This window comes from Sparus aurata, chromosome 21 (genome assembly GCF_900880675.1).
Source record: "Sparus aurata chromosome 21, fSpaAur1.1, whole genome shotgun sequence".
In the NCBI taxonomy this organism is placed as follows: domain Eukaryota; kingdom Metazoa; phylum Chordata; class Actinopteri; order Spariformes; family Sparidae; genus Sparus; species Sparus aurata.
The window spans coordinates 1,985,796-2,012,748 of NC_044207.1; the positions used below are offsets into that span (position 1 = coordinate 1,985,796).

Consider the following 26,953-nt stretch of genomic DNA (forward strand, 5'->3'; position numbering starts at 1 on the left):
GGTGTATGTGTTCAAATATTTACTGTAATCAAAACCATCTCTCATTACCCCTGCAAGGCTCTCTGCTTTTTGTTTTTCTAAAATGCCACACACATGAGACGTGTTTTAGCAGCTCAGAATTATTTGTGTGCCATAGTTCTGCCCAACTCAACAGTGACAAAAACATTTTGAACAAAGTTGATGTAATAACTTGTGTGTGATCATATTTGGCTTATCTTTGTTATTAATTTGAAAAGTTTGATCTGTGATTGATGGAGTAATGGTGGGTTTCTTAATCTGATAAATTAAAGGGACCAGTTATAATTACAGAGCAATGTGCTTAAATATATTTTTACATTTATGTAAATGCTTGTTCAATATTTGTACAGTTGAATAAATAATAATTAAATGCAGAGACACTTATTTGTTACAATATTTTACGGAGTAGTTACATTCATACAGTCTTACAGTTACAACCGGCCCTTTAAGGGCAAGCATAATGTTGATGTGGCCCGGGCTGAAAATGAGTTTGACACCCCTGGTCTATATGGTCGAGGAGGGATTCGACTTTTCTCTCCAAAGCTACTATTTGACTAGCTTGCTTGTTAGCGGTCTCAAGCTGTAGCATCCTAGCCTCTGCTTCATCCAAGCGGTCATTAGCCCTCTTCAGGTTGGTAGTATGAGAGAGGACTGTTTTAGCCCAAGGGTTGAGTTTGTTGTCAATAGCCACCATTAGTTTAGTGGTCATCAAATCCAGCGCTTTAGCAAGTCCGGGTTCAAGTTCTGCCTCCTCACCATCTTCATTATGCTCGCTGCCATGTTGAGCTAGCTCCATAGCCGTGTTGTCAGTCGGCTGTCGCGGCTTAATCTTTCTCTTTGGCATTGTTTTGTGTTGTTTTGTCCAGAAGTGTTCAAGAGTCATAATACTACACTGGTATTTTTTTAAAGACGAGAAGAAGAGAAAATGCAAAATATACAAAGGGTGTTGGCGGAGCTCCCGCAAAACCGTCTGTCTCCTAGGCCGTCATCACGTGACCCCCCTTTTGGTGGTTTTTGGTTGACCCTTGTCCATCCTGACCAGTTTTCTCTCAGCAGCCGGTGATAGTTTGTGTTTTCTGATCGTGGCAGTGACACAACTGTGCAATGCACTTTATACTTACAAACAGCTGTTTGAACAGTTGATCTTGGGACCTGCAGCTGATTTGAAATGGCTCCAAGAGACTTTCCTGACATTTTAATATTAGATATGAGCCAGCAGATTTGGTCACATGTTAAGGGGACTTATAATTCATTATTGAACAAAACTTCATGAATGTTTTTGTGACAAAGTAGTTTGTGTTCCACTCATTCAGCACAGAAACATGAGAGCTGTAGAAATCACTGGAACTGAGGACTGACATGACGTACATGTTCACCACACCTGTAAGTACTTCATTTCATCTTCATCACAAACTCCTGACCAATTTAAACAATGGAAAACTCAACAAATTCTTAAAGGTAATTCAGGCTCAATACAACTGCTGCTGTAATTTCACATGTCAATTATTTCTTCAGTTGACTTAATCTCAAATGTATCTTTACTTTTTTTCCCTTTCTTTTTTTACTCTTTACTTGTTTTACTTACTCGCTTTGGACAAAAGTGTCCAAAGCGAGTGCTAAATGCCCAAAATGTAAATGTATCCACAGAGACACAGCCAAGTGTCCATTGCGAGGTTACCTGCAGCCAGAGAGACACAGCACTGCTCCTTCTGCTCTGTGATTGGACTGATGCGGAAGGGAACGGCCTCAAGTTTTGTAGAGAGCGGAGGGAGTGCAGGGAAGCGTCCAACACCACACATCTGAATCGAGCCCAGTGCCAGGTGACGAACAAAGCTAGAGCCATTCTGAATGAAACTGTTTGGAAAAGGAAATGGAAAATCAAAGTTAAGTTCCACTTAAAATTCATAGTTTTACATTTCAATTTACCATTTCAACAACACAACCTCCTAAGTCTCTCCTACCTTGACATGAGTTTGTAAGCTGCGTCCAGAGCTGTGGTGTAGGTGGACACCAGGATGGCATCAAAATAACAGGGGATGAGGTAGCGTGGGATATGTTTCAAGTAGTTAAACATGGCTCCCAACCACTGACCCACCTGTACAAAAAGTTACAATGCCAAAATCAGATTCAGGAATAATGCCAACACACACACTGCAACTTAAAGTTGGCAAATGTAATTAAGTGCTTGAATATAAACCTTTAAATTCACTCAAAATGTATCTGTTGTTTTAAAGATTTTGTTCCCGTAAATGATAAAATACATATTGACTCACATATCTTTAGCCCTAGTGGTGTCTGGCCATGCAAGCAGTTTAAGGGATTTGAGAGAATGCTGCTGTAAGTATTGAAAAATCCCAGCAGCTAAAATATGTGAAGATGCACAGTATTGATGAGTTGCTTCAAAAAAACGGAATAGTAAGTGGTATAATGTAGAACACTGGACTTGTTTCAGGTGTGTTGAAGACGTTTCACCTCTCATCCCAGAGGCTGCACTGAACAGCTTAAACTACATAACTCTGTTTTTGCCTGGGTGTTTTGTCCTTAGGACGGACAGGTTTCTGCCTCAGTGTGTTGGTAGGTTTGAAGTGAACCCGGATATGATGTTTCTCAGAAGTTCACGCGGCATAACGAGTCTGAAATGTTAAGCTCACACATGTCCTTAATGACCCTTTGAGGACACTCCCGAACAGAGTTTAAAAGCCTGCAATTCCCTTTCAGTTAGTTAGAATTGAAGAAACCTCTCGGATGAGAGGTGAAAGTCCAGTAGTCTACGATACAACACTTAGAATTGCCATGACCTATGTAAAATTATTGAGGAGGATTAGGATTACTGTTTAAAGTCAGAGTTCTAACTTTAATTTCAGAATTCCATGAAAATAATTCTTCTCTGTGCATTGTAAAATACCAGAAGAGACAATATTGATATTGAGACAATTGATATTTGTTATTTGGGTAAAGTGGCCCTTTAAGGCAGTAAAAGCCTCACCTGTGCCAGTGGTTCCTCTCTCATTGTAAGTCTGTTGGAGACAAAGTCTATGAGCCAGTCCCCTTGTCTGAGGTTAGCACACACAGGGTGGCCCAGATCATTATTGGGACGGATGTCAGCCAACACTGACATCAGACCTGCGCACACACATTATATGATTATTTACTCTTTGCTCATTTATGTCAGTATGGGGAAATACCAAACAAGTCTGTGAAGAAATCTGTCCATACTTCTGTTAGCCTTTTGTTAAATTGTATTAATGTATGTAATGATGAAATGTCTTGTCACATTCCTCATGCAGATGTACAGTTTCTAGTTGAGCAGTTGCAACAAGTGGAAACACCAGTGATTACCAGTGAGTTATTTTGCTGTTGTTGTTCTTGAATAAGTAAAACAAAAACCTCCTCGAACATCTCAGCATGTGGCTGCTATCTATAATATAATATATAAGTGGTAATTAATATAATATGGCTGATAACAATGCTGTGAAAATAAAACTATAATGAATCACTAATGGAAATAATTGTTAGTTTCAGCCCTGATGCCCTCTGCTTGTGTGTGTGTATGTGTGTGTGTTGGTGTGTGTGTTCTTCCAATATGTAATGATGAATAAAATCACGGAAGCTAGGTTGCAGGCAGATCGCTTATTTCAATATAGATTTTGTTATTTGACTAGTCCTCACACCACAACAAAGCAAACAGAATGTTGTCATTTCCTGTCCATAGCACTTTCACATTGTCAGATAGTCTTTTTCTCATTACACTCTGTATGATTAATTAAACTAGAAATACATGTTAAGAGCTTTGTAACTACCTTGTAAACCAGCATATTTGAGGGTCTCCCACCCCGGGATACTGTAACAGCCTCCTCCATCTTCTTGTTCCTCTGAGTCGCAGCGAAACAGCAGGATATTCAAGTCTGCCAACGTCAGCTTGGACATCAACCTGTCAAACACACACTGCTTTAAAATAAGCTCTTCATATTTTTCAAAAATATTGGTTTCATTTTGTTTTGTTTTCTCCCGCTTTTTCTGCGAGGGTCGCGGGGATGTTACCGCTTTTATCCCCCTTTTTCAAGGGGTCACAGGGTTACTGGGGCCAAATCTAGTGATCTCTATGGGCGAAGGCCAGGGTACACCCTGGATGAGTCGCCAGCTCATCGCAGAAAAAATATTGCTGTCCTCCTTTATATTTATACTGTTGTTTTCAGAGGCTGTTTATTTCCGAATTTCCCTCTACAGGTTCTCTGTCAATATCTTGTACATTATTTCAGTACTAAAATGACAAATGTCATTAATGTCATGGCACTCACTAAAGTGAAGTGGTCTCTGGTAGGAAAAATCTTCTTGTAGAAATGCCACGCTGGTCAGAATGGAAAAAAAGGAATGCTGAAAAGCCGAGTGCAGGTGGTGAAAAACAAATCTCCAGGTTCATTTTGACATTTATAAAGAGAGACTTTACATTTTTAATATAGAACTGAAAAAATCAAGGCAGTCCTTCTTCTCAGACATTATCACCGATAACAACAATAATGCAGGTGCCTTGTTTGCTACTGTCGACATGCTAACAAACCCTCCTGTGCAAGTAGTCTCTGACAATTCATTACAGGCCATCGTAGATAGATGTTCATCCTTCTTCACTGCCACAATTCAGAAAATTAGACAAGCAGTCAGTGCCACCGTACTGGGTAGAGGAGATGTGTTGTCCATCTAAAACCAACTCAAATTCCTTGACACATGACAAACTTCCTCCTGCTGCCTTGATATTTAAAGGTCCCATATTATACTGTTTTTCATCAATTTCACACAGCTGTCAGAGGTCCAACAACTCTGTATTCGATATGTATTGCCCCAAACCCATGCGTGGTCCTGAACTCCAGCTGTCTAAAAGTCGCTCTGCTGAGCTCTGTTCACAGCAGTCTGTTTCTGTGCCTGCACCTTTAAATGCTAATGAGCTCTGTCTGTCAACGCCTACTTGGGGAGCCTTGCCTGCTACATCACTCTCAGGGAGAGAAAGCCCCTTACGCTAATGGTAGCATGCGCTAATGTTTACGGTGGATGTAACACTGTGGCTCGGGGAGATTTTTTCGTTCAACCGAACCAGTTTGACCCAGAATCGGACCCAGAAGGAGAGGCTCTGGAAGAAGTACAGACTCTGTGGCTGCAGCAGGACATTTCAGAATGGTTAGTGTGGCTGAATAATGTTAGTTTGTTTGAATGTGTTGTTACAGTTACTACCATGTAGCTAACAGCTAACAGCTAGCGAAAGCTGTGTTTGTTTCAAACACAGTCTCCAAACTATTATACACTGTTCGCATCGTCTCTGTCTCCAGTCTGCACGTTTCCAGACTTTTTACTGTGACAACCAAGCTCCATCGTAATATTATTAACATTAAACTCGCTTCAAACGCCATTGCATAGCGGACTGAAGTGGAGCTAACTAGTTAGCCAATTTCCAGATGACTTCACCATACTCGTCGGCAACTGTAAATACTATCAAACCGCGGCGACACTTATCGGTGGCTCGGGTGCAGTTGCCGGTGTCCGGTATGGTTGAGACTGATCCTTTAACAAGGGTCAGTGTCGAGGCAAAGCCAGCTTTGTACTGACACTCGTTACTGAAGCTGTCCGATGTGAAGTGGTTAGCACAAACATACAAGCTAACACGATCCGCAGCCGGCAAGTTGTCCTTAAAAATGAAACACAACAACTGTCTCTTCTGTTGTTCTGTAGCTGGGACAGAATATAGGCACTTATGTTGATTATTACAACCAACAACAGAGCAATTGCGTGTCTAGCTCTGAGCGACAACGTTGCGAAACACTGCTGTCTCTCCGCTGGACACACCGAACTTCACCTCGGGGATGAACGCACCCTCTCGGATATCACCGCGTAGAGGAGGCCGGCATATGATAATGACTCCTTTCGTTACGTAACTAAAGGAGCAGAATCTGAACAGCCTGTAGAAGCGCCGTTTTACCACTGGGTGGACTGCAGAGACCATGCAGGACTTACTTGTTTTCCTCATTCAGGGAGTTGGCAGGCTCAGGGAGGACCAGCTTATATATGTAGAGACCAGAGAAAACGTGTTTTTTATGATATGGGACCTTTAACTAGTAGGGTTCTTCAAAAAGTTTCATACTGCATGACTTCGGATCTATATATTGTCAACATGTCTCTTCCCTCAGGTTTCTTCCAGCAAGCCATGGAGACTGCAGTCATTAAACCACTCCTGAAGAAGAGAAATCTAGACACATCAGTAATGAATAATTATAGGCCCATATCGAATCTCCCAATTTCTAAGTGAAATCACTGAAAAAGCTGTTTTCAACAGCTGAAAAATTACTTACTAATAAAATGCTGTTCTAATGTTTTCCAATCAGGGTTTCCACCACATCACAGCACTGAGACTACTCTAGTCAAGGTCCTCAATGACATTCATCAAAGCACAGACAGTGGAAAAATTTAATTCTTAGTACTTCTTGATCTCAGTGCTGCGTTTGACATGGTAATTTAGTGCTGACTCTGGTACAGCACTAAATTGGTCTAAATTTTAGAGACTACTTTGTGTCTGTAGGTAATTACACATCTGAGCAGATGAAAATGACAATTAGAGTACCCCAGGGCTCCATTCTGGGCCTCTACTATTCAACATTTATATGCTACCTCTAGTTTAGATAATGTAAAACAACAAGATGTTACCATAGTTATACAGACGACACGCAATTTTACATACCCATATCACCGGGGGACTATAGTCCTATACAAAGGTAGAAAAATCAATAGTTGGATGTGTCAGAGTTTTCTTCAAATAAACAAAGATTAGACTGAAATAATTGTTTTTGGAGCCAAGGAAGAACAGCTAACAGTCTCTGCTCAGCTTCAATCTGTAATGTACAAACCAAGCTCCACTCCATCAAATTGTTTTATATTCTTTTTTGTTGTATAAACAGGTCAAGAGGTAGCCTCAAGCAAAGATGAAGAGCACGGCAAATAGGTCTAGTAAGTGGACTTATTTCTAGATCTCCCCCCAGATCTTTTTCCAGAGGTTCAGGGTGGGGGGTTCTCTTAGGAGCCAGCATCTGGTAATTGCTTTTTTACTTGCTGCCATGAGGATCTTCAATAGGTATCTGTCCCTGTTATGTAGATCCTTCGGTAAATTCCCCAGATAAAATGAAAGACACGTGAAGTCAATGCCAAAACCCAAAATCGTCTTCGTTGCGGCATTGACTTCACGTGTCTTTCATTTTATCTGGGGAATATACTGAAGGATCTACATAACAGGGACAGATACCTATTGAAGATCCTCATGGCAGCAAGTAAAAAAGCAATTACCAGATGCTGGCTCCTGAGCCCAGAAAGGCTGCAAGGCGGGGCAGGACCAGAAAATGTGGGTGTGGTCTGCCAATAATTGTCCACATTGTCTCCAACATTGGGTCTGATGACCAGTTTGTTTTGATTTTATTTTTGGGGTTATAAAAAACCTCACCAAATTCTTCCAGCAAAAGTTTCTCCAACTTTGTGAATTTGTGGTCGACATTTGAGTGTGTATTATGGCAGACCACTCCTCTGGGGAGATTACAATACCTAACTCTCTTTCCCATTTTTGTTTTATATAATCTGTTGAATGATTCTTCATTATTGAAATACTTGAGTACAGATTCCCAACAATGTGTCGCGTAGGTTCTGAGTTGTATGCTCTCATGAACATTTTTGTAACCCCAGATTGATCGTCCATGATCTGTCTCTTCACCTCATTTTGGTAATAATGTTGGATTTGCATATATCTGTACAAATCTTGTCTTCCTAAACCATACTTTTCAGACATAGTCTGGAAGTCCATTAATTTCCCATCCTTTACTAATGAAGAGTATGATGTAATTCCATACCTTATCCACTGTTTATATTTTAGATCCAGGGACGCTGGGTTAAAATCTGGGTCATATGCTGGCCACCTCAGTATTTTCATTTCTGTTTGGATCTGAGATTTCTTCACAAAGTCTAGCCACACATTCAATGAGAAACAAACCCATTGGTTCTGGAAATCAGGTAAGGCCCTAATGGCAAAAGGACAGCCCAACAAAGATTGTACAGGTCTACTTGATATTGATAATTCAATATTTTTCCAATTGGCTTCATATTCAGGGTTACACCATAAAATCAATGGTCTTAACTGTGCTGCTACATAAAAATCCTTCAAACATGGTAGGGCCATCCCCCCCTCCCCCCCCGGCAACCGCAATGTATTATATCTTATTCGTGGTTTTTTCCCTTCCCAAATAAACCTTGATATTTGCTTATCCCATTCTTTAAACTGTGTGTCGGGGATTTTAAGTGGTAATGACTGAAATAAATAGAGTAGTCGAGGCAGGATATTCATTTTGATGGTCATTATTCGGCTGCCGAAGTCAAGAGGAAGCGAGCCCCACCTGTCGAAATCATCACCTATCTTTTTGTTAGCTATTGTATAATTCTCATTGTAGAGGTGAGTAAGATCCTTTGTCAATTTCACTCCCAAGTACTTTATGCTTGTAGAGTTCCATTTGAAATTATACCTGTTCTCAAGATCCTGAGGGGGGTTAAAATTAAAGACCAGAGCTTGAGTTTTTTCCATATTAAGCATATAACCTGAAAGTGTGCCGTACATTGTTAAAAGATCCATGAGTGATGGTATACTAGATGCTGGTGTTTTCAGAGCCACCAGGACATCGTCCGCGTACACGCATATTTTATGTTCTGTACCTCCTATTGTGATACCCTCAAGAGCCGTCTCCTGCCTTATTAGTTGGGCTAAAGGCTCTATAAACAGATTGAAGAGTCCTGGACTAGCAGGGCAGCCCTGACGGCACCCTCGTTGTAGGTGTATGGTCTTGGACAAATGGCCATTAATCTTGATTCTAGCTGATGGTGATGTGTATAACGTTTTGATACACTGTATGAATTTTTTACAAAAACCGAATTTTTCCATTACCCGATACCAGATACTCCCACCCCACTGAGTCGAACGCTTTTTCAGCGTCTAGACTCACAATGATGGCACTTGTCCCATCATGTTTTATTTGTTCTATTATGTGAAGACACCTCCTTATATTATCCTGGGTCTGTCTATTACTTATAAAGCCAGTTTGGTCTTTGTTTATTATTAATGGCAACACCTTCTCCATTCTTTTAGCCAAAATAGATGCATATAATTTGTAGTCTTGATTTAGCACGCTAATTGGCCTGTATCCACTACATTTCTTTCTGTCTTTGCCTTCTTTTGGAATTATGGATATGATGGCTTCCCACCATGATGGAGGCAGAGCTCCCTCTTTTAGGATATAGTTAAAACAATCACAAAGTAAGGGAGATACTTGTTCTCTCATTGACTTGTACCACTCACCAGGAAACCCATCAGAACCTGGAGATTTACCCACTTAGGGTAAAGAGAGATTGCTTTATCAACTTCCTCGGTAGTTATTTCTTTTGTGAGATCATCATTATGTAGTTTTCCAATCGAAGGAAGATCTAGTTGATTTAAAACCTGTTCTACAGTATATGCCTCTGCTCTATCTGGCTGGGTGTACAAAGACTCATAATATTTCACAAACGCTTTTTGAATGCCAGCCAGTGTGCTGGTTGTCTTTTTGAATCGGGGTCTCTTATTTCATGAATAATATTTTCAGCTTGTTGTTTGCGCAGCCTCCAAGCTAACAATTTTGTTGCTTTTGAACCTGTCTCATAATATTTTTGCCTCATGAACTGAAGCTTTCTCTCTAACTCTTCACTGTGAATTTTATCGATTTCCTGTTTGATTGGTCTCATCTGCTGCAATAGGAGGGAAGTTTTCTTCTTACTATGCAACGGCTCTAATTCTAGAAGTTTATTTTGCAAGTCAGTTAGTCTTTGTGCTTTTGCCTTCTTATTAAAGGCAGTGATTGATATAATTTTACCCCTGAGGACAGCTTTTGCAGCGTCCCATAATGTCACTGCATTCACCTGCCCATTATTATTGTTCTCCAAGTATAATTGTAATTCCTCTTTAATAGTTGTTTTGAATTCTGGGTCATTTAACAAACTTGTGTTTAATCTCCATAATGTTATTTTGCGTTTGCTATCCACATGTAGTTTTAAGTACAAACTAGAATGATCTGAAAGGTCCCTTGTGCCCATCTTGCATTCCTTTACTCTATGTTTTTCAGAGTTGTACATGAAAAAATAATCAATTCTTGTGTGTACATTATGGCGTGCGGAGTAGAAAGTGTACTGCCCTATCTTGTTTGTGAAAATCTCTCCATATATCTATCAATCCTACATCCTGTAATCTTTTCTTTACCCACATTTCTAAACGACTTTTTTTTTTCGTTTTTTGTTGGTTGTGTCTAGTTTGGGATTAAGTATCATATTTAAATCCCCTGCACAGATAAGAACACCAAATGTTTCACAGGTAATTAAGTCAAAAATGTTCTTGAAAAAAGCCTTGTTGCTCCCAGGAGGGGCATATATATTGAATAATGTCACCTCTTTGTGGTCCAATTTACCCTTAACCAATATGAATCTTCCATCCTTATCCTTAATCTCTGACACAAATTCGAAATTTACTGAGTTTGAAATCAAAATTGCAACCTCGCGTTTGCGACCTCTTTTGTAAGAGGAGTGAAATGTATTTCTGAATCCCATCCTCTTCAACTTTTCATGTTCGGAAGATTGTAGATGCGTTTCTCGCCAGAATACAATTTGTGATTTTTCTTTCTTTGCCTTAGCCAACATCTTAGCCCTTTTTACGGGGCTAGTAAGTCCATTTACATTGAGTGTGACAACTTGAAATTCTCTATCCCCCATAGTCTGCAATTATGAAGCATTTCAATTCCTGTGGCAGTACCCTCAAAGACCTCAGAACATTATAACAATATAACGCAACAGAAGAGAATGAACAAACATAACTATAGTACAAACTAAATAAATGGGCTTCCAACTTGGAGGTACAGACTAATCCAACCTCTGAGATGGGGGAGTAAGCCAACCACTAGGTGGGGCCCCCGACTAGTTACAACTAGTAGTTCACTGGTGGCTTGCTCCGTATTTGCCGGTGTTTTATTTAAGTGAATTTGTTACATAAGGGCCGTTATTATTCTATTCCAAGTGTCAAGACTTTAAGAAGACAGTTACAGCTGCAGTTAAACACCGCGAGCGCCATGGTTCAAGTAAAAGTGTTCAAAACCTAATATACACAAGGCCAAGCCTTGTACATTAAATAATTAGTCATTTATTTTAAGGCGTTAACTTACGTCTCCCTGTTTTACAGTCCAAACAAAATCCCAAAACAAGAACGGACCAAGGAGGGAATAAGGCAGCCAAACTCAGTCTCTTAGTCGCCGGCGGGTGTAGTATCCTCGTCTCCGGTGCGCCGCTGAAATCCCCACAGTTTCTCACGGACGCTTCGTTGAAATTTTGCCGGGTCTCTGTGGCGGTGGTCTTTCACGTTCTCCCACGGTAGAAGAAGGGTGTCCGGCGTCTTCTTAGTCAGCCGGGTGTGGGGCACTGCAATACCTCTGGCACGTAGATCCTCTGCTGCTTGCTCAGCGCTATGATATGTGACAGTCCCATCTTTGAGAAATACCCGCATCCTTGTTAGCTGGGTTTGAAAGCGGATGCCCTTTTCTTTTAGCGTCTTCTTGATTGTCGTATAATTCTTTCGTTTTGACAACACTTCAGTTGCGTAATCGTGGTCAAAAGACAACCGTTTGCCCTCGAAGGTGATAGGCTTCTTCCAGGCGGCATGAATAACTTTCTCCTTAGTTGTGAATTTCAAGAATTTTATGAGTATGGATCTCGGTGTTGCGTTCTCCGGAGGCCTCGTGCCCAGGGCTCTATGAGCCCGCTCGATGCCCAGATCCATACCTGGTGGGATGTCCTCGAACAGTTTGGTCCTAATAAGTCTCTCCACAAATTGGTCACGGAGGTCCCCTCTGCCATTTCTCTTACGCCGCACAGCCTGATGTTATTCCTGCGTGAGTGCCCCTCTAGCTCCGTAACTTTAGCTTGTAGAGCGTGTTGCATTCTCAGTAGGGAACTCACTGCATCTTTTGCACCTGTGCTCCATGTCTCCATATCCCCGATGCGTTGTTCGGCTTCTTCAAGTCTTTCATTTGTGGCGTCAATTTTCCCCGTTACCTCCTCAATATCTTGATTAATACCAGCTCTCAGTTCGTTCAGCGGATTCTTAATATCCGTCTGGGCGCTCTTTTGAAAGTCAGATAGTTGTTTTTCAATGTCAGTTCTGATTTCCGATATCATGCCTTTCATTACTTCCCTTATGGTGTTCAGTATAGCCGGCTCGTCACCTAGCTTATTAGCTAGTGCCTCCTCGCCGCCATCTTCTTCTGTGTTCGTGTTCTCCATGGCGTCGTCGTCCCGGTCAGAGTCTCCTTTCTTAGGTTTTCTTTGTGGCCTACCACGGCCCTTATCCTTCCCCCCTTCCATCTCCAGATTTATTTGGGTCGATTTCAGTTTTAAAAACGTATTGAATTTAGGGGGTTTAATTAACCGGCAGAGAGCTGCTTCTCACGCGTCCTTCATCAAGCTCGCGCCACCGGAAGTCCCCGATTCATTTCATTCTTAAAGGACGCCAAAGTCTGTTCTACAACTGAAAGATAATCATAGGTGGTTTCAACCTTTCCCATCTAACCAGTGAAGAACAGTGAGAAAAGGTCAGGATTCGCTTGGGCAGCAGTGATGTGTTCAAGTGTGTACTCACTGTGCGAGAGGTTTCTGCAGTGCTTCTGGTGGGTTTTCCTCCATCACACTGCCTCTTCTGTATTTTGGACTGAACTGGGACAGATAAAACCTCAGCACCCCCACCAACCTCTGGGCCTTAGGGTCCAAACTAACCCTATGAAGAGGAGAGAGCAACTCAAAACTATGAGACCAATAACCGTCCAAAACCAAAAATACATTTAATAATCCAAGGATAGAATGATAAATCTGTCTGGCAATGGGTCTACAACGACAATGCACATTGTACTGCTCATTTCTGTGCTGAAGGTGTGTATGTGTCTGTGTCTGTGTGTGTGTGTGTGTGTGTGTGTGTGTGTGTGTGTGTGTGGATCACCTGAAGGCAATGACGCTGCCAGGTGTCAGCTTCTGAAAGGTGATTTCCTGCACAAACTCTGATCGACCTTTAGATGTCACTCCACTGCTCTTCGCCACTGTACTGTCCTTTAACTAATATAAGCATATATAGAAATACTGTATGTTATAATCATCCTATTGATATGTTCATTAATTTCAATTAAACAAAGAATCACATTATCTTATATAGAAATACTTACAGGAATATGCTCTTTTATTTCCACAGTGTATTCTGGCATGCCGTTGATGTAGTTGTCATCCTTCACATAACTCCCAGCATGCCTTTCCACTGTCCTTGCCTCCAGTACCACTTCCTCTATCTTCCCTTGAGACATAAACAGACAGACAGACAGACAGACAGACAGACAGACAGACAGACGGATGGATGGACAGGAATATTGGGAAGCCTTGTTGTGAAACAGAATCAGTTAACAGATTTTTGACACACTCTTCATATAGTGTCAGACACACATGAACACTACAAAGAATGATGCAACAACAATATGTAGAAATACAAGTTGGATTTCTAACATTAGGATGATGGTCATACCAGGTATGAACATGGGTGAGACATTGGTGTCGTACTGATGGGTTTTGGGGTCCCAGAAAGCTGTCCTGCACACTGACACCACAGACTGATGTGTGCTGGGACAGTGACGAGTAACCGCAACGATATCTGCATCAACCTGATCAACATACACCTGGAGAGCGAGATGATCAGAGATTAAAGAGACCAGATAAAATAAGAGAAAGATACAGCAGAAACACAACAATTCAAATGCAGTACCAACAATGGAGACTCTGGTCATACTGCTTCCATTTTTTAAAATTTAAAACAGAATGAAGGAGATGAAAGTGCTTTTAGTGTGAGCTGATGTGGCATTCTTTTAAAGTTTCAGTGGATAGGATTTAGTGGCATCTAGTGGTGAGGTTGAGCATTTCAACACTTCCTCATTGGCCACTAAAAAGGTGTTTGGTTTGTTTATTCTGGTAGAAACATGGCAGACTCCATGGAAGAGTGGAAGATTCCCTCTGTTGATATAAAAGCCTTAATTATTAGTTTCAGGTGATTATACACTTAATAACATAATTATGAATATTACATTCCACTTCTGCCCCTAAATCCTACACACTGGACCCTAAAACACACACAAAGTACACTATGGTACCTGTATGAATCCCTGGACAGCCAGCTCCTGGTGTAGCTTGTTGAGTGCCAGTTTCCCAGCTATGATGCCAGTCTGAGATCCAACCTCACCAGTGGAGGAGGGGGTTGCTGAGGGGTTCCACTTGGGGTAAAAACGCTCCTCCTTCACCACAGAGATCTACACATGCAGGCACACACACACACACAGGCACACACAGAGGCACACACACACAGATGAGCATTTCCATATAAAAACACTAGCAAAGGAGGACGAAAGTAAAATGTGAGGGGCAGAATGTGACCATGCAGCTTCTTAGTTTAGCAGCTGACTGTCAAGTATCTGCTGTATCGGCACCAGAGTGCCTGCCGAAAACAAACAGCTCACTCTTTATTGTGATCTTCAAACTACAGGTCTCACAACTTCAGAGAAAATAAACAAGCATTAACCCCATTTAGATTTGCAATACACAAACCAATATGTGGGGTATCTGCTTCATAATTACGGTTTAACACTGATTAACATTTTTGAGTGTGTGTAAATAACCTGATGCGGCACTAATTCATCGTATCCTCTGGTGGAACCAGTAGCACAGCAGGCCATAGAGACTATAGCTGAGCTGGGGAGGGAGTCCAGAGCTGAACGCCGCTGTAAAACAAAGAGAGACAAACACACAACAGTTACTGTATACACCTGAAACACAGAGACTTTCTCACAATCAATTTTGACAGGTTGTAGACATTTGTTATATTTTACTTCATATTTCTTTGAGCAGCAGAGTGTAGACTCTTAAATTGGGATTTTATACCTTGCTGAAAGTATGGCTTTTAATTAGAAAAGTATACCCCACAAACGTAGTGGTTTTCTTTTTTTTATGTTTAGATATGGTAACCTGACCCTGACAGACCTGTATGGGACACTCGTTGTCATGGGTTACATCGAGGAACATGGCATGAGCGATGGAGGGCATCAGTGGGCGGAGACTGGGCTGAACAAAAGCTCCGACCGGTTCACCTCCATAACGATAGACCAGTCTGCCTTCTTCATGGCTATCAGCAGCTGACATGGCCTCTGTGGACATGGTGGGAGAGGCAGGACAGTTATCACAACAGGTGCAACAGGTCCATACTGCTGCAGCACTGTGGGCGAATTCACACAAAATCAAGATGGACCACATTCCAATCGAGCAATGCAGGTGTGAAGTCTATGTACAACTGGATGGACAACACAGGCTTACCTTCAGTAAATACATTTAGGAATCACAGGCACGGCTGCTCCAGATTGTTTGTTGGTTTCCAAATGTCTTTTAGATGTTAAATTCAACTATATCTGACATTATATAGATGTCATATCATAATATCTGAGAATTATACAAATGAGGATTGGTGCAAAGGTGACAAAATAATTTCATCCCCCGACTTTTTCTACAAATTTAGATTTTTCAGGTCAAAGTCAGAATTTTGACTAATAAAAACACTGTACCTCGTATGAGCGATGAGATTCCAAGCTTGGTTACGAAGATGTTATCCAGCTCCTCACTGCCGGTGAATAGTTCAGCCACCACATAAAGGTTAGGACAAACTGTTCTGGCCACGTCCAGCATGAACTGGTCAACCACAGCAAGGCAACACACCAAAACCAGTGCAGACAGAACAAGAAGTCATGAGAGAGGGAGAAACAGGAGAGGGTTAGGAAAGAGATAAGAAAAAGGAGAAGAGGAGGGGTAATTGTTAATGTAAAGGTATTGACAACAGGTCTCAAAGTGACCACAACATGCAGTCAACAAAGAGTGAGTGAGTGTAAAGAGATGGCAGAATGCAGAACAATGCAGTGAAAGAGAAGGAAAAGAAAAAAAATGCAAAGTTAGTTCATGCATGAGAGATGTACCTCGTATAAGGCTGCTAATTCCCAGCCGGTTAACAAACACATTGTCAATGAGCTCGCTGCCTGTAAACAGTTCAGCTATCACATAAAGATTGGGTCTGACCACCCTGGCTGCATCTAACATGGCCTGGACAAGACAACACAGCAGCATTACAGACAGGGAGAGAAGAAAGGTGTGCTGTCAACAGGGTGACACTGATGTACAGTTTGGAGGAGAAATGTTTATCAGATGAGAAAGATCTGCATTTTTTAAAGACTGAATAAACTAAATAAATAAACTGACAACATAATTTTATACTGTTTTACTTTGTTTATATGTGGCGGACACTGCCAGTTTTCTTGCTTCAAACAGTGTTCTGGGATCTTATGCGGGACTATAAGCAGTGATGGTATAGCAACAGCTAGGGCGTCAACCAAACAATCTAACAGGTTGCTGTAGTGATGAAAAACAACATTTAACTCTTACGATGGCTACTTCTGTAACTACCTTCTAACACTTCTTGCTGAGTACAGCAAACCAGGCGTTCTTCTGTAGTAGACTGCTGTGCTACAACATCAGGGAATGTGTGTGTGTGTGTGTGTGTGTGTGTGTGTGTGTATGTATGTATTGGGGGGGTACATCCCCTCTCAATTTCGCTCCACACTCTTGTATGGTATACTATGTAAGGACATGTACTTAAATGTAACATGATAAAAATAACAATACCTCTGCTACATGTAATGGTGTTGAGTGGCAGTTGTCCAGTCTGACACCGTGGAAATACTTGGCTGTGATTTCAGTGTATTTCTGCATGTGGGCCCACAGGTATGGGCAGTCCTCAGGCTTCTTGCCATAGCGCAGTTTGACACTATCACCCCAGCAAATCAGCTCCCGACGCAGGTACACGTTGGAGCCTATAGGTAGCACAGACACAGACCAGCACTGATGTAGTGCCACAATTCTATCAAAGCAGATACATCAACAAATAACCATACAAAAAGTAGCTCAAATGGGTTTAATCTCATCCCAAGTGCCGTGTAATCTTTGTGATGAAACAGGATAAAACCTGACAGACAGAAGGAGGCATGAGAGGCTTTCCAAAAAGAGTCAAATATTTACCTGGCTCAGCAAAGTTTCGCAGTGGATCGTCACCCATCACCCAACCATTGTGAGCCAGGAAGTGGCACATCTTGTCCGGCTGATCCAGCAGTTGCATCTCCTGCTCCAGAGTCATGTCCTGATATGGGAAGGTGAAATACCTGAGACAGACAAATGAAAACATTGAGATCCATCAACACGCAACATTAAGATGAAGCTCATATCCCTGTTAGCTGTAAAAGATATAGTTTTAACATTTATGTCTGACATTACTGTGAGTCCACATCATCGTGTTATAAAAAGGCGTGTGTTCTGTGTGTTAAGCACAACAGCATTTAAGGTAATATACTTCTGACCATAGTCAGAAGAGTGGCAGGAGGCAGGCCTATGTAGACAATGCAGCGGTGTGTTTTCAACTCGTTGTTAGACAGAAGACAAGACGAGGAAGCACAGCTTGTATCACTAGAAAATAGTACTGAACACTGCCAGCTGGTTAAATGAGATGGTTGATTTAGAAATGACATGCAGTATGTGCTACTGAGACACGAGTTAGGGTGGGGTTACAGAGTTAACACTAAGACCCTAAGAGAAGAATATCTTGTTGCTACAACTTCAAAATGTTCACAAGTTGAAATTCTTTCTCAGTAAATATACAAACTCAATTTGTCTCCATGGCTGACAGTGAAAAAGTAATTCAGCACATCCACGTTCTCCAAGATTAGTATCAACTTTTTAACTCAATGAGCTGTCAATTGTGCACACAACAATTGTACATCGGTTGCCTTGTAATCAGCTTAACACATTCATGCTGTATTCATGCTTCATAAGAAAAATTAATGGCTTTAGTGTTGGTACTGCCATGTTAAGGCTGAAATGCTTGCAGTTTATTAGTATAAATGACTGTGTTTCTGAAGACTCACACATCCAATGCGACACTACAATAAGAGTAACTTTTCCTCAGTTGGCATCTCAGATTTATAGTCTGGACCTAAAAATAGACTGGAAGAAGTCCCTCCTCCATCCCTCCATGTACTCTATCAATCGCATCCATCACACATCACATTTGTTACCTGGTAACCAGAGGGTTCTTCCTGTTAACAGGACCAAGTTTGGGGCCGTGGTCTGCCAGACGTTCATACAGTACGTTTCCCACAATGCAGTTGGCAGCCTTAAGAAAGGAGAAGAAGAACATAAAGAACACACAGACACAGAGGATGCATTGTGTGTAATGGGAACCCTGAGTGTTAATGCTATCATTCTAATACTATGAATGAACTATTTTAGTGGATAGAACACAAGAAATACATAACAAAATTGTGGCAGAAATGACGTGAGGCATTTAGACATTCCCAGCGGCTATATCAGCATCAGATTTAGGTGACGTGGCTCCCATTTGCACTAACGCATGGCTGCTCAGACATGGAAATGCCTTTCTTTAGTGCTTTAGTGCTCTGTTGTACTACATTCTAGTTATCTGTCAGCAGGAACCCCTCCTGGTGCCACTTTACTTAAGCTTACCTGCTCCTCATGCTGGTGTACAATCTGATACTGTTCATCATTCAGCTCGTTCAGTTTCTGTCTCAGCCAACCACAGCATTCCTCAATGTGCTGTGGGGAGGAACTATAGAGAGAGGGAATTCACATGAAGCAAGAATGACTTTACATTCTGCCAGGTGATATATTGGACACAGTAATGAGTACTGTAAATATTGTTCACAATAAACTATAAATTAAAAAGTTTAGGTTAACAGAAAATATCCAGACACATTTCACAATTATGTAAGGGTCATGTAATATTCTTTACTTACAAAAATTAACCTTTCAGCAGTTTGGAAACAGACACTTGACTGGTATTCTAATCAGCCACAAATTCATGAAAAAACTCAGGGTCTGGGTAATAACCAATACTGTAGTAGTCTGAAGCTTCGAGTCTGACCTGTGAGGTATAAATGTCTCCAGAGCAGAGTTCATGTCCACTGTGTTGCCATAACGATGGTACATTTGGTCCTGAATAATCTTCAGGCCCTTTTTCCCATCAGTCTTAGTGTTGTCTGTCTTGGTGCCTAAAACACAAAGGATATTTAAAGTCTGTTCAGCAGCCTCTGAAACAAATGTCAATGTCTATATTAGAACATCAGCAGCTGTCTGAAGAGTGCAGCCACAATAATCTGTTACTGAAATAAGTGTTGTTTTGAATTTCTGACACAGAACAAGATACTGAATATTCCTTATCAGCAGACAGAACATTGCAGAACACTGCTGGCTCACATTACAGAGCTGTGGTATTTTATCAAAACCAACATCATATCAACTCTGTTAAGGGTTAAGGTCTATGCAGCCCCTTTTTTCAGTCGTTACTCTCATGTCAATCCAGCGGAACAGGTATATTTCAGTTTTAATCAATACAGGTGTTTACGCAGGAGTGTGTTTGTTCACTTCACAAACGTTTTTTCAGTAACTGTCTATTAGGCTCTCAGCTTCACTTATCACAATCTCACAGGGTTGTAACTAGAGGTCGACCGATAGTGGATTTTTAAAGGCCGATATAATAACGATATAAAGTGAAAAAATTCAACACTGTTGGAAATAAATAATCTTTGACTTTATTAGCAGCAACTGTTTTACTGAACAGCTAAGTCAAAGTAATAAGTATCCAAATATATAAAATCTCGAAGTGAACATCAAACTCAAAGTAATAAATACCAAAATAAATATATAAATCTGGAACTGGATATAAAAGTAATAAATACCTAAATAAATAAATAAATCTGGATAACTGAACATCAGTCTCAGAGTAATAAACACCTAAATGAATATATAAATCTGGAACTGAACATCAAACTCAAAGTGATTCAAAAATTAATCTGGAACTGAACATCAAACTAACAGTAAAGAATCTAGTATGTAAAAGAAAAAGTCAGTTGGAGTGGGAGCTATTTATTTCCCTCAAAGTCAGTAATCCCAGTTGAGAAGCCTGATATTGTAATGGAGGAAACAGAGCTTGTCTGCAGTCTCTCCAGAAAGGCTGCTCCTCCGCTTGTCGTAGAGGATCCCCACCTCGCTGAACACTCGCTCACTTGGGACGGTGGAGGGTGGGGGACAGAGATATTTTCTGGCCAGCACAGCTTTGAAGTCTCTCCTCATTTCTCTTCCACCACTCCAAAGGCTGGGTACTCCTCTCAACCACTGGCAAATTCAGGTAACACTCCAGCTCAGTGTCGAAGCTGGACTGGGCTGCATCTGTGTGGTGAGCTGTTCCAAGAAGTTTAGCATACAGACTGTCCACAAGAGTTGGAGGGGGATCGGTCTGGAGTCTCTGTCTTTTTGCTGGAACCTCTGCTTCACCAGTCTCTTCCACTGTTTTTGCCACGTCATGAGCAGCTTCTTCTTTCAGCTAGTCTTTTGCTTTCTCTACTGTCTCTGCTGAAGTGAAGGCCTTGTCCTTGTAACAGGGATCAAGGAAAGTTGCCAACACCAAACACTTTGTGTCCTCTGCCTTTGAGAATCGCCTTGTCAGGCTGTCAAGCATGGTCTTCCGCAAGGTTTTGATGCCTGCTGAAGATGGACCCTCATGTTGCAGCATCAGTTTCAGAACAGATACACTGGGGATTACGCATGAGGCAGAAGACTCTGAGTGGCTCATTTCCAGTGTCACTTCCTCAAGTGGTTCCAGTGTCTCAATCAGGTTTGATACGATATCCTACTTTGCAGCAGATGGACAGATGATATGGCCATGGTCACTTGCATACACATTCAGTGCACGCCGCTGCTCAAACATCCTCTGCAGCATGTGTAATGTTGAGTTCCAGCGAGTCTGAACAGCTTGGATGATACTGTGTGTTGGGAGGCCAAGCTCCTCTTGAATCTCTCTCAGCCTTTGTTTGGCCAGTACGGAGTGACCAAAGTGACCTGCACAGCTCTTCCATGTGGCAATAATGTCCAGCACAGCTCTCTGACTGGAAAGGCCATCGTTGATTACAAGCTGTAGAATGTGAGCAGTACAGCTTAAGTCTGGAAGGTCAGCTAGCTTCATTCCTTTTACCATATTGGCTCCACCATCCCTTTGAACAAGAACCACACGGTCTGGGTTGATTTTCCAGGAGTCCAGCATTTCCAAAAATGTCTCTTGAATGTGCTGTGCTGTATGTGAACCAGTCATAGTCTTTACATTTAGAACAACTTGCTGTCTTTTCCAGTCCTTTTGGATAAAATGTCCTGTGAGGCTCATCAGTGATTCAGTAGTGCCTGACCAGCAGTCAGTGGTGAAGGCCATGTATGGTGCCTCTTCTGGAGTGATCAGAGTCTTCACCTTTGTCCCAACTTCAGCATATGTTTCATCAAGCATCTGTGTACGGTAGAATTTCTCATCCTTAATATTGTAACGGGGCTCAGCAAGTCTCATAAGCTGCTGAAAACCAACGTCTGAGATCACTGTGAATGGCTGGTTATCTGTAGCTATCATCTCTATAATTGCCTTGTCCATCTCCTTGGTCCTTGGGTCTGAAGATGTCCATTTTGCCTGTTGATCAAATAGTTGAGTGACTGTGGCCTGTGGTTGAGACTTTTTTTGATTGGCCAACTTTTTTTCTCAAGGCGTCAGAATGGGCCTCTGGATGGCAGTGCTTTACCCTCTGGACTCTATGCTGGCCATTTGTGTCCACCTCACTTACTTTTTGTTGATCATTTTAGCTGCGTTAATGCATATGGAATGATATTTCCCAAGGGTCTGGATTTTTGGCTGATCTTTCAATTTTCAAAACCTGCTCTTTAAATATGTCAATATTATACTGTGTATCTACAATTGTACCTTATGGCTCTATCGTGGACACTTTTGGCCAATTGAAACCCATGAAAACCACATTTTTTAATTCCTTGTGATTTACAGTATAAAAACATATAATTTAGGTAAAATGGCTTTCATTCTAAACTCAACACTTGAAAATTTTTGTTTTTAATGTTTTTTACCAGATTGTGTAATTTGTCCATTTTTGGGCAAGGGACCAATTTCAGTTAATATTCTTAGTTTCCACTAGGGGCGTATGATGGCTTCCTGCACTCCAATGGAGCAAATGAATGACACAATTTTGACATAGGTGTGATCCTAAGGATGTCAGGTAATGATGTGTGTTTGTGCATGAAAAAAAAAAAATAGTATTAGCAAGATAAAGTGACATAAATTACAGTGTATCATACCATACAAGTTTCGGTGAATTTCTCTTGGTACAGGTTATTGAGCTTTGAGTTTCCAAGGCAAACCTGGCTGTGATGCACAGGTTGCACCTGTAACTTTGATCTTTTCATAAAAAATGCCACACACAACTACACAATAGCCTTTACATACTCAAATAGCTGCTCTCCAAAAAAAAGGATCACAGGTCATCTTGACCTCTGGCTTCTGGGGAAACAAAAACAAAGTCTGACACTGTTTATAAATCTGTCCTGGAGTTTTTGCAGGTGCAGTCAGTACTAATGCTATAAGTGAGCCTATCAGCTCCCAGATCCTGCTTTATCTGCAAGATGGCAAGAAGGTCATATGCCCTGACTGAAGCACTTGAGTATGTGATGGGCTCAGAGAGTAAAGATGGGGAGAAATCCTCTGCGGTTGAGGAGGAGAAATCTTCTACCCAAGGACACGTCCTCTCCTGAAGATGATGGGACACTGATGACGTCTTCCAGCCAGTGCCTGGTTCCTCTTCCTCAGGGGAAGAGGACGGTACAGACACAGCGATGGAGGCCGATCAGCTGATGGCAGAGACAGAGGGGCTGGCGGGTGAGTGGATGTCTCGTCATGGGAAAATTATGTGGTTTCCCACTGCTGAAGAGACCCTGCACCACAATCCAGTATCCACTGGTTTCACCCCAGGGCCCACCCTGTATGCAGTTGCCCATATCAGCAACCTGAGGTCTGCCTTTGACCATTTTATTACACAGGAGATCATTCAGCTGCTGTGCACCAACACAAACCTGCATGGGAGGCGAAGGTGTGAGGATTGGAAGAATGTGGATGAAGCGGAGATGAGAGTCTACATTGGGATTCTGATTCTGGCTGGCGTCTACCGCTCAAGACATGAAGCAACACGTGGCATGCGGGATGCCAAGACAGGACGGGCCACGTTTTGTGCCACGATGCCCCTCTACAGCTTCACTCAGATCAGCGCTAACATCTGCTTTGATGACAGGCTCTCCCACCCAGGACGCTTCAGGAATGATAAACTCGCTGCATTTCGCATCCTGTGGGAAAAGTTGGTTGCTTGCCTCCCCCTCTTATTTAATCCAGGGGTTGATGTGTGTGTGTTGACGAGCAGCATGTTGCATTCATAGGTCATTGTGGACTTCGACCAGTGGCGTGCACAGACCTTTTGAAAGGCAGGGGCGAAAGGCAAAAAAGGGCACATACAGCACGTTCTTGCGACTGAAGAGGGCACATTAGCGCGCATTTTGGCTCCGAAGAGGGCACTTTAGTGCCTGATTTTGTCACCCAAGAGGGCAGTTTATCATGTTTTAACCAGCCAAGGGGGCAGTTTGTTGTGTTTTGCCAACCAAGAGGGCACTTTAACGCACTTTTTGGCTCCCAAGAGGGCGCTTCAGCGTGCGTTTTGGCTCCCAAGATGGTTCTTCAGCGCGCGTTTTGGCTCCCAAGAGGGCATTTTAGCATGCATTTTGGCACCCAAGAGGGCACTTTAGTGTGCATTTTTCAACAATTGGGCCACTGCCCGACCCCCCATGCACACCACTGACATCTACAATATATCCCCAACAAGCCTGCACAGTATGGCATTAAAATCTGGTTCACCTGTGATGTGGCAACCTCCTATGCCTGGAGCATGGAGATTTACATGGGAAAACGACCCAGTTAAAATTCTGGAATTGATTAAAATTTTGGATTTCATGATCAGGACTAATGTCAAATTTAAAAAAAGAAGCAAATATTTTCAGTATATAGTATTTGTATATAGCATTTTGTAAGCAAACAGGAGGTGGACACTTTTGGCAATGCATAAGCTGAGAGGGAGTTTTTATGTTTTTTCTGCCACTGCACAAAAAACTAATGAAGCATAAAAATCATTGATATTGCTTATTATTGACACACATTTAGCTGCAATGATGGTTAAAGAATAATTCAGGTAGCATGTATTATTTTGTAAAAACATGCTGATTTAATGCTATTCTCCCTTATAAATCAATAAGAATTATGTTATCTAAAAGGCATTTAAAGGGTTAAAATTCAGAATTTGAATGACATTTTAGTTTTCATGACCAGGACTGATGCAAATTTAAAAAACTGGGAAAAAAAAGTGGAATTATTTTTATATATGTATTAGTTTTATAGCATTTTAGAAATGTAAACATGAGGTGGACACTTTTGGCCACGAACAAGCTGAGAGGGAGTTTTTATGTTTATCTGTCACTGCACAAAAAAAAACATACAAAATCCCAAAAATTACAGTCTCAATCTGTTGGTGGCCATTTTTGGCCACGAACAAGCTGAGAGGGTAGTAAAAACGAAGAAGGCCAGAGGGTTAAGGTGAGTCCACAAGTTGGAAGTATTTTTTGTTTTGGCTGTTGATGATCCCATACTTATAACTTTATCACACACTCCACATTTTGCTTTTCTTGGGGCAATTTCAATAAAATATTCCCATACAGGAACTTTGGATCCTCCAGCTGCCATCTGTAATGTAATAAACAAGATGTGAATTAATGTAAATTAATTCAATATAGCTAATGGATAAAAATATATTAATAGATTTTTTTAAAAATAATAACATATAGCTATTAGCTATATGTTATTAATTATGTGATCCTTCACATTTTGTGAGTGATGGCACTGTGTGCCATAAAAAATAATAATCACAAAACACTGGTTAAACAAGGCGTATAGTGAAGGGATTTTTTGAACTGTGATTTTCTCATCCTCCCATAGTCAGGCTGTAACACTAACCAGCTAGGGATGGTATGTTAGGATTTTATCTTTATCTTATCAATACTCTTAACAGTCCTGTTCTTTATCACTACTAAAGAATGGTTGGTTTTTTAATTATCTTTTTTTTAAAGAATAAATTCAGAACAAGAATTCATTTATATTTCAAATATAACTACATATAGTTTCCACTGCAGCAACAGTAAAGTTTACAACAGCAAAGTCACTATATGGTTTTTCTCAGCCAGCAGCTAAAGTTTACAAGAAATTGCCAAGTTTTAAGATTCTTGGCAAACTAAGATGAACAGACTACACACAGACACCTTTCATTTTAGCGTGTTCGTAACAAGCTGTTAATTGTTATCTTAACAAGCACTGTGGTCGTGTAAAATGTGCTGGTGGAAATGTCGCTGTTTATGCTGAAATATGATGCACGTTTATGCTTGTTGAACAAGTGGTACTTATTGCCTCCACCAAGGAGGTTATGTTTGTTGACTTTCAACTCGTGAAAGTTTCATTGCACTTACAATAACGCATGTCGCCGTCTCCACCTGGATCACTTCTCTCCTCTCTCTGCTGCCGCTGCACACGCCCCGTCTCTGTCTCTCCCATGCTCTCTCTCTGTGTGTGTGTGCGTGTGTGAAGAGCAGCCCCGCCCCCCAGTGATCAGAGAGACAGAGAGCAGGGCAGGGAAGAAGCAGTTTATGGCGCTATGGAAAAAAACTGCAGCCATCGGCCACTATCGGAGCCAAGTTCCGCCAATTCCGATAGTTTGTAAAACGTCCTATCGGCGCGGATTAATCGCCCAAAACGATTAATCGGTCGACCTCTAGTTGTAACTATTACAATGTTTACACATTCACAGATGTACAGTACAGACCATTTTGTAGAAGGGCTCTGAACTGCTCCACAGCATTGTCCACTTTGACCTGGAAGAACTCCCACAGTTTAATCTGAGGATACACATCCTGCTGCAACACACTCCGGATGGCCTGTTACACACAGATCCACAGAGAGAAAAAGAGAGAGACAGAGAGAGAGAGAGGGAGAGAGAGAGAGAGAGAGAGTGAGAAACAAACTCTGTAGTCACTTTCTGTCTCTGTGGTAGTTTTGTGTCTCTGTAGTCACATTCTTTCTTTGTGGTCATTCAGTGTCTCTGGTAGTTTTGTGTCTCTGTGGACATTTAATGTCTCTTTGTTGTAGTTATGTATATTTGTAGTTATTTTCTGTCTCTGTGTGGTAGTTTTGTGTCTCTGTAGTCATTTTCTGTCTCTGTTGTCATTTCTTGTTTATTTGTTGTAGTCGTGTGTCTCTGTAGTCATTTTTATGTCTCTTTGTTTTGGTTATGTGTCTCTTTAGTCATTTTCTGTCACTTGAAGTTTTAGGTCTCTGTAGTCTGTGTCTGTCTCTGTGGTAGTTTTGTGTGTCTGTAGTCACTGTCTGCCTCTCATCGTTTTGTATCGCTGTAGTCATTTTATGTCTCTTGTAGTTTTGTGTCTCTGTAGTCACTGTCTGTCTCTGTGGTAGTTTTGTGTCTCTGTAGTAATTTCACAGTCATGGTGGGTATCATGATCATAGTCTGTACATTTGGCCAGTGAGTGCCCAGCTAAAATGTGTTCACTCACAGTCAGGTGGCTCTCATTGGTGATGTCAGTCGGAAGTCCTTTAGCTTTGTAGCGTCCCTCTACTATTCTGGTGGTTAAATGCCAGATAGCCCTATCCAAAACCCAGGCTGGCCGCAGGTGGGGCGAGTTCACCAGGTTATAACCACATTCTGGATGTTCTTTGATCCACAAACTGTTAGCAGCTGTG

At 41.5% G+C, this 26,953-nt stretch overlaps 1 protein-coding gene across 2 annotated transcripts in view; it reads right to left on the reverse strand.

The window, feature by feature from the left end:
- The window catches only part of agla (amylo-alpha-1, 6-glucosidase, 4-alpha-glucanotransferase a), a 125,166-nt gene that overhangs the window by 28,586 nt on the left and 69,627 nt on the right, over nucleotides 1–26,953 (reverse strand). The window contains exons 6-24 of one of the 2 annotated variants that reach the window (XM_030403344.1): nucleotides 26,767–26,948; nucleotides 26,022–26,133; nucleotides 19,157–19,283; nucleotides 18,739–18,841; nucleotides 18,291–18,388; nucleotides 17,242–17,381; nucleotides 16,849–17,036; nucleotides 15,741–15,864; nucleotides 15,166–15,329; nucleotides 14,805–14,906; nucleotides 14,283–14,438; nucleotides 13,664–13,814; nucleotides 13,314–13,438; nucleotides 13,094–13,206; nucleotides 12,740–12,874; nucleotides 3,819–3,949; nucleotides 3,005–3,141; nucleotides 1,980–2,113; nucleotides 1,697–1,872 (exon numbers count right to left, since the gene is read on the reverse strand). In XM_030403344.1, the coding sequence (XP_030259204.1) occupies nucleotides 1,697–1,872; nucleotides 1,980–2,113; nucleotides 3,005–3,141; nucleotides 3,819–3,949; nucleotides 12,740–12,874; nucleotides 13,094–13,206; nucleotides 13,314–13,438; nucleotides 13,664–13,814; nucleotides 14,283–14,438; nucleotides 14,805–14,906; nucleotides 15,166–15,329; nucleotides 15,741–15,864; nucleotides 16,849–17,036; nucleotides 17,242–17,381; nucleotides 18,291–18,388; nucleotides 18,739–18,841; nucleotides 19,157–19,283; nucleotides 26,022–26,133; nucleotides 26,767–26,948 (2,598 nt within the window). Of the gene's footprint in view, nucleotides 1–1,696; nucleotides 1,873–1,979; nucleotides 2,114–3,004; nucleotides 3,142–3,818; nucleotides 3,950–12,739; nucleotides 12,875–13,093; nucleotides 13,207–13,313; nucleotides 13,439–13,663; nucleotides 13,815–14,282; nucleotides 14,439–14,804; nucleotides 14,907–15,165; nucleotides 15,330–15,740; nucleotides 15,865–16,145; nucleotides 16,270–16,848; nucleotides 17,037–17,241; nucleotides 17,382–18,290; nucleotides 18,389–18,738; nucleotides 18,842–19,156; nucleotides 19,284–26,021; nucleotides 26,134–26,766; nucleotides 26,949–26,953 lie in introns of both variants that reach the window. The other variant, XM_030403345.1, reaches the window with a different exon arrangement.